The 15,793-nt window shown below is 37.3% G+C and overlaps 1 protein-coding gene across 1 annotated transcript; it reads right to left on the minus strand.

Moving 5' to 3' along the window:
- Positions 1–306: 306 nt before the first annotated feature.
- Positions 307–12,415, minus strand: LOC141289389 (interferon-induced very large GTPase 1-like). The gene is given in 7 exon segments (XM_073821492.1): positions 307–2,299; positions 2,301–4,968; positions 5,214–5,480; positions 5,597–5,869; positions 10,694–10,933; positions 12,225–12,246; positions 12,395–12,415. Coding segments are annotated over 7 exon segments (5,484 nt in total).
- Between the last annotated feature and the right edge of the window lie 3,378 nt (positions 12,416–15,793).

The following is a 15,793-nucleotide window of genomic DNA, read 5'->3' on the forward strand; positions in this document are numbered from 1 at the left end:
AAAAGATTTGCTAGATAAATAACCATTAACCATGTTACAGAAAATCATTCCGATTTTTTCCATCTAAACAATGTGTAATCTAAAATAGTAAGGTATTTATCTTGATTTTTGTGTAAATAAATTGAATACAATTATGGTTAGAAACTTTAGACAACAACAACAGTTTTAACAGATTTGTTAAAATCTCTATTCCTAAGTCTTTTCTTCAATGATTGTCATTCGCCAAGCACTTGTTATGTGTCTTTGCACACAGTGGCTGGTCAGTGGTGAATCTTCAGTTCAGTTCTACTTGATTGATATTGATTCTTATTTTTTTGAGTAACTGAATGTTTTTTGCAAGCATTTGTTAGCCTGATCTACAGAGATACTGTACCAATCATCAGGTATGTCTGCTGGCTTAACATTGTATCGTTCAGCAAATTTAGTATTGTACTTAGCAAAGATGTACTTCCATAAATCAGTGGCCTCAATACTAATGTCAGACTGTATCCTCCAGTCTGGATGGATTTTCCTATATTCCTTATATCGATGCCACTTGTATTTTGTGGCTTTACCACAGAATTCTTTTTCACTAGCAACAAGAGAGGAGCATATGTCAGGGACTAGTTGTCCACTTGAAGCCCAGCTGTAGTTACAAATGCCTTGTGGCCGATGGGCAGAGGCAAAATGTTCAGCATGGTTGTTTCCACCAGCCTCGCAAGGTGCACTGCAGAATGGACATTTTTTACCACAGCCAAAAACTCTGCTAAAGAGCACTTCTTGTGGCCTGTTCAGTGGCGGTCTGTTTAGCTTTTCTCTGACATTGCTTTCTTTACTAAACTGATCTTTTAAGCGTTGATGCATTTGGTGTATTGATAATAAAAGGCAATCTGCAAACATAGCAGGGTTTGAGTTGTTTAAAAACAGTGTTGCATTGAGGGTATCAGTAGGTACGACCAAATCTTCATTAAGACGTGTAAAGACACTGGTCACAAAACTAAGGATGTTGATTCCTCGAAGGTCTGCCTTTTTCTGGGCACTTATAGCTTTCTTAAGTTTGTTAATGATTATATTTAAATGTTTTATCTCTAACTTAAGCATAGCATCATCTTTTGAAAAATGGTCCATCATTTTCTCAGAAATCCACTCCGTTACATATTTCTCATAGTTTTCCACATACGCAGAGATTTTATTGAAGTCATCATCCTGAAGCAGCTGTTTTAAAATCGAGAACTGGAAAAATGATCGTGTGCCAAAATCAATGCCACTTTTGCTTGTCAGAAATGTATCCACAATGTCAGGTCCAAGACATTTCTGGATGTAATCCCTCACGGCAGGGTCGAAGCATTTCATGGCACACATCTCTGCCTTTTTCTGACACTGGTCTCGTTGATAGTAGAGGTCTTTAAAGTCAGCTAACCATTGCTCCTTGAACCGTTCAAGAGATTTCAAAGGGTCATTTCTCTGTATGTAGTTGTCATGCATTTTCTGGAAAGCTCTTGCTGCAATCCCACAAATGTGGATCTTGAGAGCTGCTTCTATTTCAGGCTTTATCTCTGGTTCCTTGCCACTTTCCAGATTCCTGTCAATGGAGCACAACAGTTCTTGTATGTCAGAACTGTTGTAGTCTGTTTTTTCTCTTGTCTTGCAACTAATAAATGTTCCACAATCATTTGTTATTCTTTCACATGCCATTTGTATGAAATTGTTTGGAAGTGAATGTGTGAGTGTTTGAATTCTATTCTCTGTTTCATCCTTTGCAAAAAAGGGTCCAGTGCCACACTGCTCTAGACTGGTGACATTTAACAGCATCTCTCGTACTGCCCTACCTTTCATTTCCAAGTTATTGTGTAAAAGTCTGTATATTTCCTTAACCACATCTTGCCTTGGTAGAGCTGTGAAGGAGTACTGTTTCACAATGTCATCCCACAATTTTCTAAATTCCTCGTTTAGTTGACTTTCAGAGAGGTTTTTTGAATTCCTGCAGGCAGTGATCAAGTTGAGCACTTTTTCTTTCATGGTATCCCTTTGATTTTGTCTTATTAGTTCCACTTTTGCAATTCCCTTCTGTACCAATACAGCATTCTCCAGTTTGTTTCTTAGATCTGTCTCGGTCTCTCGACGAAGTCCCCGTGCGCTGTTTAAAAAGTCCTCCTTGTGATTTTCAACAAGGTGCACATGTTCCTCCTCACTTTCAAAATATTGCTGAATTGTATCAAAAATGATTTTCTCCTCTTTGTCAAGCTCATCAACAAATTCAGATTTTAAGTCAACCAATATTTGATCAATATTAGGTACATCTATTGACTGCACTGACGTCACCCATGTTGGTGATTTTGGTCTCAGATTTCGTGTACCAGTCAATCATGTGCTTCTTGAAGGCCCATTCCCAAGTGTTAAACTCAGCACAAAGTTTGGAGTACGCTTCAGCGACGAGGCTATTGCGAAAACTGAAAATGAAGTTTTCAAATTGGACAGCCTTCCAGAGACTTCTTATCCATTCTTGAAATTGCATGAAATTCTGTGCTGGGATTTTTGTTTTCCTCAAAACGTCAAGTATGCCATCCTTAAAGTTACTCACCTCTTCACTGTAACCGGTGTTAACAGGTGCCATTGGAGGAGTTCCAAGCCACAATCCCGGTATGTACAAGTTGTTTTCATCAATGTTGTACTCTATAATGTCTGTAAATTTCTTAATGTTGCCTCTTTTCTCCATTTTAGCAGCTGCTTGTGTCATTTCATCTAGGTTTTTCAAGAACATCTTTCTTTCTCGTGCTTTCTTTTCATGCACAGCAACCTCTGCAGTGTTTTGGTGCACAAAATGACAACAGGGCTTTTTTCCCACCTCCTTCATGCGGAGAAAGGCATGGACAACAATTTGCAAAGTATCTTTCATTTCTACTATATTTTCCATGGAAATGTTGACAATTGTAATTTCACTCAGTCCAACAACCAGGGTCGCAAGTTCATTATCATGCTCGTAACTATCACCAGCTTTTTCTAACTCTGGAGATTTTAATCCCTCTGTGTCGATTACGAGGATATAGTCACACTGAAGCTCTGATCTGAATTCCTCAGATACGCCTATTAGAATCATGAAGGCACCTCTTGTGCATTTTGCACTGCTAACAGCAAACTGAACTCCAAACATTGTGTTGAGGAGAGTCGACTTCCCACTGCTTTGAACTCCTAAAACTGTCACAACTCGTATTCTGTTGTGAGGTGTTGTCAGTTTGTTAAGTGCCGCAAGCACATCTCCAATCCACGTCAGTGGAATATTTGATGCATCTCCATCAATAAGTTCTAGAGGAAACCCATTCAGCATCAGCTGAGCACACGTTTCTGGCATTTTCTTTAGAGCAGTATATTTCCAGGATCCTTGGAAGCGTGCACACTCATAGAGTTGACTTAACTCTCTCATGAAGTGTTGGACTCCTAAAGAGCTGCTGACAATCTGATTATCCAGTTCTCTGAGATGTTCTTTATCTTCTGTGGGATTCTGACATTCATCCCTATACTGCTCCTGAAGCCTGGACAGGAGCTTTCGTGTTAGAATGTCCAAAGTTATTTTCATCCATTTTAGAAAATATAGTTGCTCACTTGAAGAGCAGCACAAGCCAGAAATGAATTGATGAATTGCTTCGTTCATCGTATGGTTTCCTTGTTCCATTCTTAGATTCTGGATTTGACATTTAAGTTCACTCATATAGTGCTCAATGTTTTGTTTTCCTGCCTTTTTGAGACGACACATTTCTTTCTCCAGTTTGGATATCTCTTTCCATGGTTTCCCTTGCAAAGGGAGTTCCTTCATTTTATATTCAGGTATATTTTCAATGTCTCTTATGATTCTGTCTGCCCTTTCCTTTGCATTTTGACAAACGGCATTGTTTTCATCTACACGAATCCCCAGATCTGTTGCGATCATTGACATCTTTTCGATGCTTATTTTTGTACAATCTATAACTATTTCAGCAATGGTCTTCTTTAGTTTAGCAACAAAATCAGCATCATTCATCTTCCCATCCTTGAGGATGATTGAGCCTGTTTTTAGCTTCATCTGTTCCAATTTTTGTTTAAGATTTTCTCTTGGTTTTTGATCATTTGTGGCGCAAATAAGAACCAATTTGGATCCGAGTTGCTGAGATTCCAGAAATGTCTGATTTGACTCCAAATCATCACAGAACAGAAAAACTGCAGAGGATATTTTGCTCAGGAAGGCAAATTGCACCTCAAAATCAGAAATATCCCCGCGGAGATTAGCCACAGCTACTGGCTCTTTGAAAATGTCAATGTTTCTCCTTCCACTAGGAAGAGACCAGCTAATTTCAACAAGTCCATTACAGATCTTTTTTCTAATGTTTCCATTTTCCAGTTTCCTGTGCACAAACGTGTCATGATTTTGCTGCTTGTTGCTGAGGAGCTTGTTCAGAAACTCAGATTTGGAAAGATTTGGATTTTTTCCTAGTCTGACGAAAGAGATCAGGGGCAAATCGGTAAGCACAATGCTGTTTTCCTCTAAACCATGGCATCTAAACTGTTTTGTTATGTCCCTCAAGGCCCAAATCATCAGAGTGCACTCATTTGTGTCACACTTTGGCAGCAGCAAAGGCACAGAGAACTGACACATTGACATTTTTAGGGCCATTTCTTGCTGGAGGAAAGGATCAGCACAGTGGAAGAGAGCTGTGATCAAATCTAGTGGATTTATGCCCTCCTGATTATCATTCAAATCTGTAGATGCCTCTGTCAAATGGATGCTTTTCTCTTCACATCTTTCAGAGTTACTCTTTGAAGCACATTTAATGCTTCTGGCTGATGAATTGACCATCATGAGCTTTCGAAGAAAAAGCCACGGCAAAGATGTAAAACTGGGTGCAGTTTGGTCATCATCTGATGATTTTCCTAATTCCAATACAGACTTTAGACTCAGTCTGTCCCTTAGGTGGCTGTGTAGACCCAGTTCCATTAACACAGATTCCACATTTATGTCTGCAATGCAAGGTTATAGAGTTTATATACTATACTCTTATATACTTCTAATATCACATTTTCTTTCGTGAAACACACACAAATATTTTGAATATCTTAGTGTTAAACTGTCTCTCTACCTAGCTTAACCAGCAAGACATTCAAATTATCATTTACATTCCTTATAACAATTTACACAGCATTCAAGGTATATATTTGGTCTTTTCAACAGGATTGTAAGCAACAACATTAAAATAATAACTCACTTGTGCGTTGTGTGATTTTTACAGGAGTGCTCTCATTTGATTCAACAACAGTATTGACAGAGAAGGTATACTCAGTTCCTGGTTGTAAACTTAGAACATTTGCTTCTGTTTCCTGTGTAAGAAATGATTGTATTATATTATCTTCATCACTGCAGATCATCTGGAATCTGTGTTTGATCTTGTCGTCAGTGTTGGGATTAGTCCATGTCAGATAAACAGTAGTTGCACCAATTTTTTTGATCTGCAGGTTTTCAGGTGGGAGTGGCTCTGTAGAGGGTAATAAGGCACTGTCTATATAACAACTGAATTTGTACATTAATATGTAAAAATATTATGAAAATGTATTAGCTGTAAATGAAAAGGCTCATAAAGCAGTCACTTACTTGTATGGACGATTAAAATGGCTGCTTCACTTAGTTTGTCATTATTCAGTTTTGTTTTTAATGCAGCTATGTATTCAGTGGCAGGAAGAAGATTTTTCATCACATGGGTATTTACATCTGATTCCACAGTCGCTGATTGTTCCTCTGCATCTTTATACAGTATCACTTGGAATTTGTAAGAACTGGAATCCATTTTCTGAAGTGGCATCCAACTTAATGATACAGATGTTGGATCCTCTGAGACATATTCGAAATTCTCGGGTACAGGGATTTCTTGAGGGAAAAATGAATCAGCTCAACATAAATAATTCTACTCAGTTCTCAGCTGAATATTCAGTTTTCCTTTTTGCATTGTCACCCGAGTTGGTTGTCTTAAATAACTTTTTCACAAACTCTGATAAAATTATAAACAAAGATCAAATGATAGTGTTCAGCCTGTTTGTCTTGTTTCTGAAATACTGCATTTGCTTAATGACAATAAATTAAATGTTTCAGATCTTGTGCATATGTCCTGAGATACAGGCTCCAGCTGCTACTGCATAGGATGGTTTGGAGAATGGATGAATGGATTTACCCAGTTTTACCATTAAGTCAAAGCACTACTCACATTTCCTTTAGAAAATGTAAAAATCTAGTTTTAGAAACTGTTTAAAATCAGCCCTTTTGATCTTTCAGTAGGTTTTAAAGCTATTAAACTGAATGTTTACAAATATGTATAGTGTACATTCGTTTTTAGGATTTAACTGTATGTGGAGTTGGAAAAGTCTTTGGTCCCAGATTAAAGCAGGTTGCAGTAAAGTGGGGTACAATGGGGCTAAAAGCATCATATTTTTTCCTGTAAACCACTAGATGGCAGAAAAAAGTATCTTAGTATTTTCTGAAACACCCGATGTGCAAATTTGGCTCATCCTTGACGCTATTGCGGGCAGCAGCGCAAAAGTAATTCTGTAATTACTTGATCTAATATTAGATTTTTTTTATGTCGATTTAAGTAGCAAATAAAAAGCATTACAATTCTTGAATATATCTTGAGACAATGGTCTTCTTAATGATTTTTTTTTTAAATTAAAACAGCAGTTTTTAAATAATGAAAGAATATGTAAAAGTATGTTATTTGGCCAATAACATTTTATTTTGGCAAAAAGGCACAATAATTAACAGGATAATAAATAGAAGGCTGAATTTTATCATTTATTTTCACACAAAATCTGTTGCTCCATAAACGTTCAATACATTGTACATATTTTTCCACATTCATGCACTTTGGGCGCAGTGAGGTGCACATTTTTTTCTTATGGTTTGCCTTTAGCCTCGTTATAGCTACCCTACTATGTTTGCAGTCTGCATTTAGGACAAGGAAGAGGTACTTAAAGTGCCCCATTATGCCATTTTTAAGGTTCCTGATATTGAGTCTCCTACAAAAGGTTTACATGCATAAAAGCTAAAAGAAATGCTTTTATTTTCTCAAAATATGCATTTATTATCAACTAATTTTCCAACGATTCATTTGAAACAGTTCAAAGATTCAGTTTTTCTTTGTCTACAAAAATCCTCTATTGTGTCCCATCCCATAACTGTAATCGTAAATCTCAAAACATGTTAGATATTTAAAACTCTTGGTCGGGCTGCCTCTGGCGGATACCCGTGATAGCCAATGAGAGCGAGCAAGCAAGCGCCACCTAGTGGATGTTGCCTGCTTCTATAGCTTATGCCGCCTTCCAGGCAACCAGTTACCTGTGTTTTTTTCCAACCTTCTACCCGTGAACTCGTACTAATCGATGTACTCCCAATTCCGCACTCTGATGTCACATAGCCAACGAAACAACAATGGCAGCCCCTACGGATGCAGTGTTTATTGCAAGTGGTATAGACCAATTATCTGTTTGTAAACATCCGGGATGCGCGCGCATCTTGGTTGCAGAAAACCCGGGAGACCTAAGGTACGTTCGACTTCATGCAGCGCTGCGCAGACCGATCGGCGGCTGACTTGAAGTAGTGCATGCCGGTTAGAAATTTTGTCCGACTTGAACTGGCGCCGACGCCACGTGACGTTCACGTGTGGCATCAAAGTAACGCGAGAGCGTTTCGAGAACAGCCGGCTTGCTCAGCCAGCGCAACATTTCAGAAGGGACTGCGCCAGGCTGTGATGACGTCACAGCTTCTCATGATTGGCCACATTCACCACATGACGATGATCACGCGTGTTTCGTGCATAACAAATCAAATTGGATGCCATTTCGTAAATAGTTTACGATCTTTTGACTGCAGTACATTTTATTCCCTAAAATTCTTTATATTGGATTTGTGCATAAGTTTATTATTGTACTTTTTTCATACAGACCACTTATAGTATTCAGCTGCATATTTAAGTAATATTTTTAATGGAATAACTAAAATGTCACAGACATTTAATGTAATGTGGTCAACATTGATTGATGCTGAAATCTGTAGTTGCTACTTCACTTGCATGTGCTGCATTTCTTCCAACAAAAAAGGTATTTCTATAGCTCCCAGTTCATCTGCAATAAAGTAGGCAAACGCCACGTGATCTGCCATGTTTGAAGGAGCAACGAGATCTCCAACTTGTCCGACTTGACGGCTCCGATTTCAGCTCCTCCCCGACTGCTTTCGGCTAATCTCGCCGATCGGTCTGCGCAGCGCAGCATGAGCTCGAACGCACCTATAGCGTTTACGAATAGGAAATTACACGGATATGGTACAAAACAGTTCGATTCTAAATTATTATAGATTATTTTGATTAATGTTATTTAAAAAAATGTTTACCGCATATTACAACAGCTTGTCACCCAACGATAAGAATGGTTATTCAACGAAATTAACGTTAGTGAGTGGGGTTGCTCTGACAGATCCGTTTGCCATAGATGTAATCGTGTACCCAAATCAAGTCAAGTGCAAATTACATGTATAAAGCATGCCTCAACAGGCTTCACAACACAATGCAGACATACAAAAACGATCAATGTCTAACAAATTAATTTAAAAACACGATGTGACATTACTTGCCATAAATTATCTGAATTTTGATGCCTGCAATTTAATCCCTCTTAGCAAATAAAGAGACAATATTTACCTCAAATATTTAAGTTTTGCTTTGCCTTTGTTTATTTCACACTGGGTTGAGTTGAGTAGGAAAAGACAGAAGTGACGAATGGATACCGATCTCCTGTACAAAAAGTGTATTCTAACGTTAGTGACTGACAGTAGGATAGTTCGCTATAACTTGTTAACGTTAGTAGCCAAGCTTACGAGACTAGCCGTGTAACTTTACCCACTGCACAATACAACATTTTCACGGTTGTCTTTCCTTCATTTTCTGATTTTTCTTTCGGGTTTTACGCTGCGTTCCAGGCAGGTTTTTTAACTCGTAAATCAGGACTTCAAATCACGACTCACATCTTTGTAGCATTCCAGGCAAGTCACCCCAAACTGCCTGAGCGCATTTATTATTATTACATTATTATTAATTTGTTTGCAATGTTATATTGTCCTAAAGTCTATTTTTTCACTGTGTACCTCTTGCATAAACACCGCACTCGTAGGTGCTGACATAGTGGTTTCGCGGGCTATGTCACGTCAGAACTCGGAACTGGGAGCACATCGATCTAGTACGAGTTCACGAGTGGGAAGTCACGGGTTTGACTGTCGTTTGGGTGCACTTTCACTGATAGAAGATCGGAAAAACACGAGTAACGGGTTGCCTGGAACGGGACATTATAGCGGTTCCGGTGTTCTGACGATTTCTGCTACCCTGTCAGATTTTGCTACCTCCCATTCAAACAGATGGTAGCAAAATTTGACAACGAAAAATGCTACCTATCAGATTTTGCTTCCAGCATGATATTAATGTGGTGTGAGGGGTTATTAATTGCTTACACCTACTCCAACCCTAAACCTAACCTTACAGTATGAAAAATACAGTGTTTGTAGCATAATCTGATAGGTAGCATTATCAGATTATGCTACAAACACTGTATTTTTCATACTGTAAGGTTAGGTTTAGGGTTGGAGTAGGTGTAAGCAATTAATAACCCCTCACACCACATTAATATCATGCTGGAAGCAAAATCTGATAGGTAGCATATTTCGCTTTATCTGTTTGAATGGGAGGTAGCAAAATCTGACAGGGTAGCAGAAATCGTCAGAACACCGGTCGTCTTTTGCAACCGACATGCGCAGTTGAACCAGCGTGACGCGTGTGTGACGTAGGCTGATAATTGGTCTATACGGAGAGAAATATGCAAATAACGTAAAATAAAAGTTATAACAGCTTCTCTTGCCTTATGCACTGTTTTTCCTCCTCCGTTTCCCTCAAATAAGCAAGGAATAAGCACCTTTGGCAATAGCAATGATTGTAAATAAGCATAAGCCACATACAATCTGCCATGCAGGTTTATTTACATCTAGCTACCACAATTCCTTGCGCTCTGGCAGTTTGGTGTGACTTGCCTGGAATGCTACAAAGTCGAAGTCATGACTTACGGGCTCAAAAACCTGCCTGGAACACAGCATTAAACTTGGCAGCCACACACATGCCAAGAAAGCAAAGTACTGAGAAAGAACGTCACCCGGCAGCAAACTTCCTTGACTATTACGCCGGAATGGGAGTGTAGTTCCTAATCTTATCGGCCTAGAAAATCACTTCTTTACATTTTCCGCCAGTCTTGCTACACGAAATAACTGCAGAAGAGTCAAGTTTTAAATAGGACAAATACCGAAACTCATTGGTTATTTTTGAATGCGATGCTATTGGTCTACTAGGATTCAATGATCTATGCTAAGCTATGCTAAAAGCCAGAACAGGAGAACGGCTAAATGGATTTCAAAACAGTAAAACTCAATTTATTAACTCAGGGGGAGTTGGAGAATGAACCTGTTTCCAAAAAAAGTGGAGTGTTCCTTTAAGACTTAAGTCGTCTAGCGTGTGGCCAGAAGAGCAAGTCAAACCAAACATGTTCCATCTAGTTACATTATCATTTCACAGTATCACTTCTTCTCATCGTTTTCTTTGATAATGTGTGGAATTGTGTTTTATCGTAATGTAATGTAAACGAACAGTGTAAGCTGCAATAATTTTACCTGTGCACACAGATGTAGAGAACCACTTGTTATCCTCAGTTCCCTCTACTGTGATGCTATATGTTGTGTCAGGTGAGAGATTTGGTATCTCAAAATGATTTGCTTGTGTTGTGTAAGAATAAGTTACTACTGCAGACTTCCATCTGATTTTGAATTCTTGTTGTCCATTTGTGTCCCCACCTGGTTCTCCCCATTCTAAGCGCACAGAGTATGGGCCAACATGAGTAATTCTAATATAACCTGAAGGAGGGGAAAAAATTGGAAAAGAGTTTATTTACATGACTGTATGTTTCATTTCTCCACCACTTCAGTAAACAAGCTACATAGATTGATCTAATAATCTAATACATATTTACTGGTTCAGTTTTTTAGAAGGGATTATCAGTTAAAAACTGTGGGTGTTCACTGGTGACTGCTGAAATATTTATATCTGCATAGCATTTTTGAAGTTTGCAATTAGCCTTTTAAAGAGAATAGACATGTTTAAAGTATGAATAGCCTACATCTAAATGGCACAAATAATATTTCCATACCTTTAGTTCCTTCTTCATGTGTATGTACACATCTTGTTTCCCTGTTATTTTTACACAACACACACTTTGTCAAAACTTGTCCATTCACAGGAAATAATTATTATTAATAATAAAAATAATGAGGGAGTATTTGATTCTCGTTTACCTTTCGTCTGGGTATTCCATCTCTTCAGAGCCTGGCAGGGTTCTCTGGGGTTATGGTAATGCTGATTTTAAGACTTATATTCTCTATAAACACCATACAAATTGCATTCAATATATTCAATTTACAAAAGAATCTTTTAAAAATAGATATTTAGATAACATTAAGAAGAACATGGCTACATTTTAAATCTAACAAAATAGTACATACATTTTTTAAAGGTTTAGAAACACTGATAAATTAACTCGAATTATAATACTCACAGGATGATTCATGTATTGTATCTTAAAAGAGCTGCATCTATCTAGAGACTTAAAAGACAAAATGATTGTGTGAATGTCTGTATAAGAAGACATCCCCATGCACTAAGCAATAGTTAAGTAATACTTTCACTTTAATTTTTGATGTCTAATTCCCGTCATGGGTGGTGAGGGAAATGACTTGCTAATGTTTCCTTTAAAGACTCTGTTTTGAAAAATGCATTTAAAGTACAGAATGGATATATTCACACTCTTACAACAGTTTATCAGCTTACCTGGATTGTCTATTCTGTGACATGTGGTGTTTTACTATAGGTAAATCAGATTCATATGAGGTTATATTTCATGTTTGCTGTTGGTTGTTGCAGTAATGGAAAGCAGAGATACCCACTTAACCAAGTAATTTTGGACATTTGAAGTTCACTTGAAAGTCCTGTAAGAGTTAGGGATTCAATTGTTTTTATGTAACAAGGAAAATAATTTTCGGCATGGTTCACATTCTTGAAATGCTGTTAAATGTTTAGTGGGGTTTTCTCTGGTTAAAAATATGTCATTAAGGTGTCATTAAAACCTGTTTGTTACATTTTAAATGTTACCTGTGAAAAAGAAGTTTACATGCTGGGAAAAGAGCATAAAAATTAAATTGCTTAAGGAAACATTCTCAGCTGATGCAGAGCAGTTCTGTCAGGGAACACAGAGTGAAAGAGAAAGTATAATTTCATGTAACTTTCTGAGCTGCAAAACATGTTTTAAGTGTGCTCCTGACCTGATAGACACTGACAGACATTTTCCAAAATTAACCGAAAGTGACACTCTCTCAATTATCAACAATACTATACAATACTATTGTGGTCAGTAAAATAAACTTTTGGGTGGATTTTATGATACTATGCAATATTCATACAATTTACGAGTTATTTTAATATAAAACATGACACAAATATTAGTTTTCACAAAGTTTGCTGCTCAACTGCTTTTAGATCTTTGTTTCAGTTGTTTCTGTGATGTACTGAAATATAATTACAAGCACTTCATACGTTTCAAAGGCTTTTATCAACAATTACATGACATTTATGCAAAGAGTCAGTATTTCAGTATTCTTTTTCAGGACCTCTGCAATTCGACTGGGCATGCTCTCAATCAACTTCTGGGCCAAATCCTGACTGATAGCAACCCATTCTTTCATAATCACTTCTTGGAGTTTGTCAGAATTAGTGGGTTTTTGTTTGTCCACCCGCCTCTTGAGGACTGACCACAAGTTTTAAGATCTGGGGAGTTTCCAGGCCATGGACCCAAAATGTCAACGTTTTGGTCCCCGAGCCACTTAGTTATCACTTTTGCCTTAAGGCACGGTGCTCCATCGTGCTGGAAAATGCATTGTTCTTCACCAAACTGTTGTTGGATTGTTGGAAGAAGTTGCTGTTGGAGGGTGTTTTGGTACCATTCTTTATTCATGGCTGTGTTTTTGGGCAAAATTGTGAGTGAGCCCACTCCCTTGGATGAGAAGCAACCCCACACATGAATGGTCTCAGGATGCTTTACTGTTGGCATGACACAGGACTGATGGTAGCGCTCACCCTTTCTTCTCCGGACAAGAATGTCTGTGTGTTTGACTGCAAAGATGCAAAGTATTTTTATTTTATCCCTTAACATATCCACATTATGTAGCCTACATTTTCTGTGGGTTCACATAGCTGATGCAACAAAAATAAATAAAATAAATAAATAATAAAAAATATAATATATCTAAAATATATATATTAGAAATGCGTTAAAGAGGAATTATGCGCCATGCTCAACAGTCTTTTGGTCATGTAGATATGAAAACATTGAGTGGAAGTAAGTACGGTCAATAACAAATAAGTTTTTCATAACTAATAAAATAAAAGAGATATCTTTTACTTTAGATATTACACAGAATTACACAGAATTTACCCTGTTAAAGAATTATTTGAATGGTTCAAACTGGGTCTGGAAAACTCTTGTGAGTTTTGTGGTGTTGAAGACTCTGTGACTCATCTTTTCTTTCAATGTTTACTTCATGAACTATGCTGCCCTCATCTGGCAAACGGAAAACAGCAGTCGACGAACCTAATTTTGCCCAGTACATGCTCATCCTGGATCAACACTTTTGTTGATCCTGGAACGACGTTCCAATCAACCAATCATATTTGAGGGATACATTTATGTTAAGCTTGCAAACAAGATTTGGTGATTTTGCATCACTGTTATTTACCTATCTTTTCCCTCTGTTTTTAGGTATTTATGATTCGGGTTTGGGCTAGGTTTAGGGGTAGAGATATGGGATATGTTTTCAAAAATGAATGTCACAATTTTGACAGTCAGCATGCAGGACAATAAGCTTAACCTAATAAATGTCATTAGGCTGAGCTTTTACACACAGAAATACTGAAAATGTGCCTGAACAGTGCAATTAGCACCTCTCCTGTTGATCTGAGTCACATTCCATACTCATTCAGCTACTCGAAATACTGATTAAACTAATTAACTCATGCTGAAATTTTGTGAACATTTAAGGTCATAATGTGAATGTAAAGTTTCAACCCAAAGAATTGTCAGAAGAAGAGAAGAGTCAGATAAAAAATATTTTAGCTTATCGCTTGTCAAACACACTGCCAGTAAGACTAGTAATGTTTTGTTAAAGACGTCTCTTCTCTTGTACAGAAGCAAAACAATAATACTGCAAAGTGTCAATATAAAATAATGTTTTTTATTTTATTTTAATACACACACACACACACACACACACACACACACACACACACATGTTGGGTTTACATGTTTCATGGGGACATTCCATAGGCGTAATGGTTTTTATACTGTACAAACCGTACTTTCTATCGCCCTACACCTACCCTACACCTAAACCTAGCCCTCACAGGAGATTGTGCACACTTTTACTTCATCAAAAAAACTCATTGTGCATGATTTATAAGCCTGTTTCCTCATGGGGACCTGAGAAATGTCCCCACAAGGTCAAAATCTACTGGTATTACTATCCTTGTGGGGACATTTGGTCCCCACAACGTGATGAATACCAGGCACACACACACACACACACACACACACACACACACACACACACACACACACACACACACACACACACACACACACACACACACACACACACACACACACACACACACATATATTACTCTGGTTTTCAGTGCCACATGATCCTTCAGAAATCATTTTAATATGCTGATTTATTATTAGAATACTCTATGTTGGCAACAGTTGTGCTACCAAATAATTGTTTGGAACCAGTGATACCAGTGACTTTTTTCTCAGGACTGAATAAAAAGTTGAAAAGAACAGCATTTATTCAAAATATTTCTAACAAGTCCTTGCTATATATATAATTTTAACCCATCCTTGTTGAATAATTACTAATTTCCTTAAAAAAAAAATTACTGACACCAAACTTTTGAACAGTAGTGTGTATTTCTATTTTAATTAAACGTTGTTCTTTTTTTACTATTTATTCATTAAAGAATCCTGAAAAAAACGGTCACAGTTTCCCCCAAAATATTTGGTAGCACAACTGCTGACTGTTTGTAAATTATGAAATGCACTAGAACTTTTTACATTTAAGACTCAAAGTATACTTGAAAGTGAGACTTGTCTTTTGAATTCAAATTCACTTTATCTAGTTTCAAAAATCTATCAAAAAAACTTCAACTTCAACTTTTAACTTCACAAGGGTTTGAGAGACAAACAAAATAGGCAGTAGAAGTACAACTAGCAATAAATACTTAATGTTAAATAAAATTGCTTGTACTAAGTACAAACCAGTACATCAGTGTGTCATGATCACAAGTAGTCATAACAGAAATAAAAATGGTGTCCATGCAGCAAATGTTGAAGATTGAGATATGTATGAAAATAGTTTATATTTTCCAATCTCTGGCAAGCTTTTTCTGTTTTTACATAAATCTTTACTGTTTTTCATAGCATTGATTTTTGTCAAATTGAATGGAAACCAAGTTGTATTCGGTTTCAAAAAGTAAGGTTAAAGGGATAGTTCACCAAAAAAATGAAAATTTGATGTTTATCTGCTTACCCCCAGGGCATCCAAGATATAGGTGACTTTGTTTCCTCAGCAGAACACAAACGAAGATTTTTAATGAAAACCGGAGCA

This window comes from Garra rufa, chromosome 17, assembly GCF_049309525.1.
Source record: "Garra rufa chromosome 17, GarRuf1.0, whole genome shotgun sequence".
Taxonomy (NCBI): Eukaryota; Metazoa; Chordata; class Actinopteri; order Cypriniformes; family Cyprinidae; genus Garra; species Garra rufa.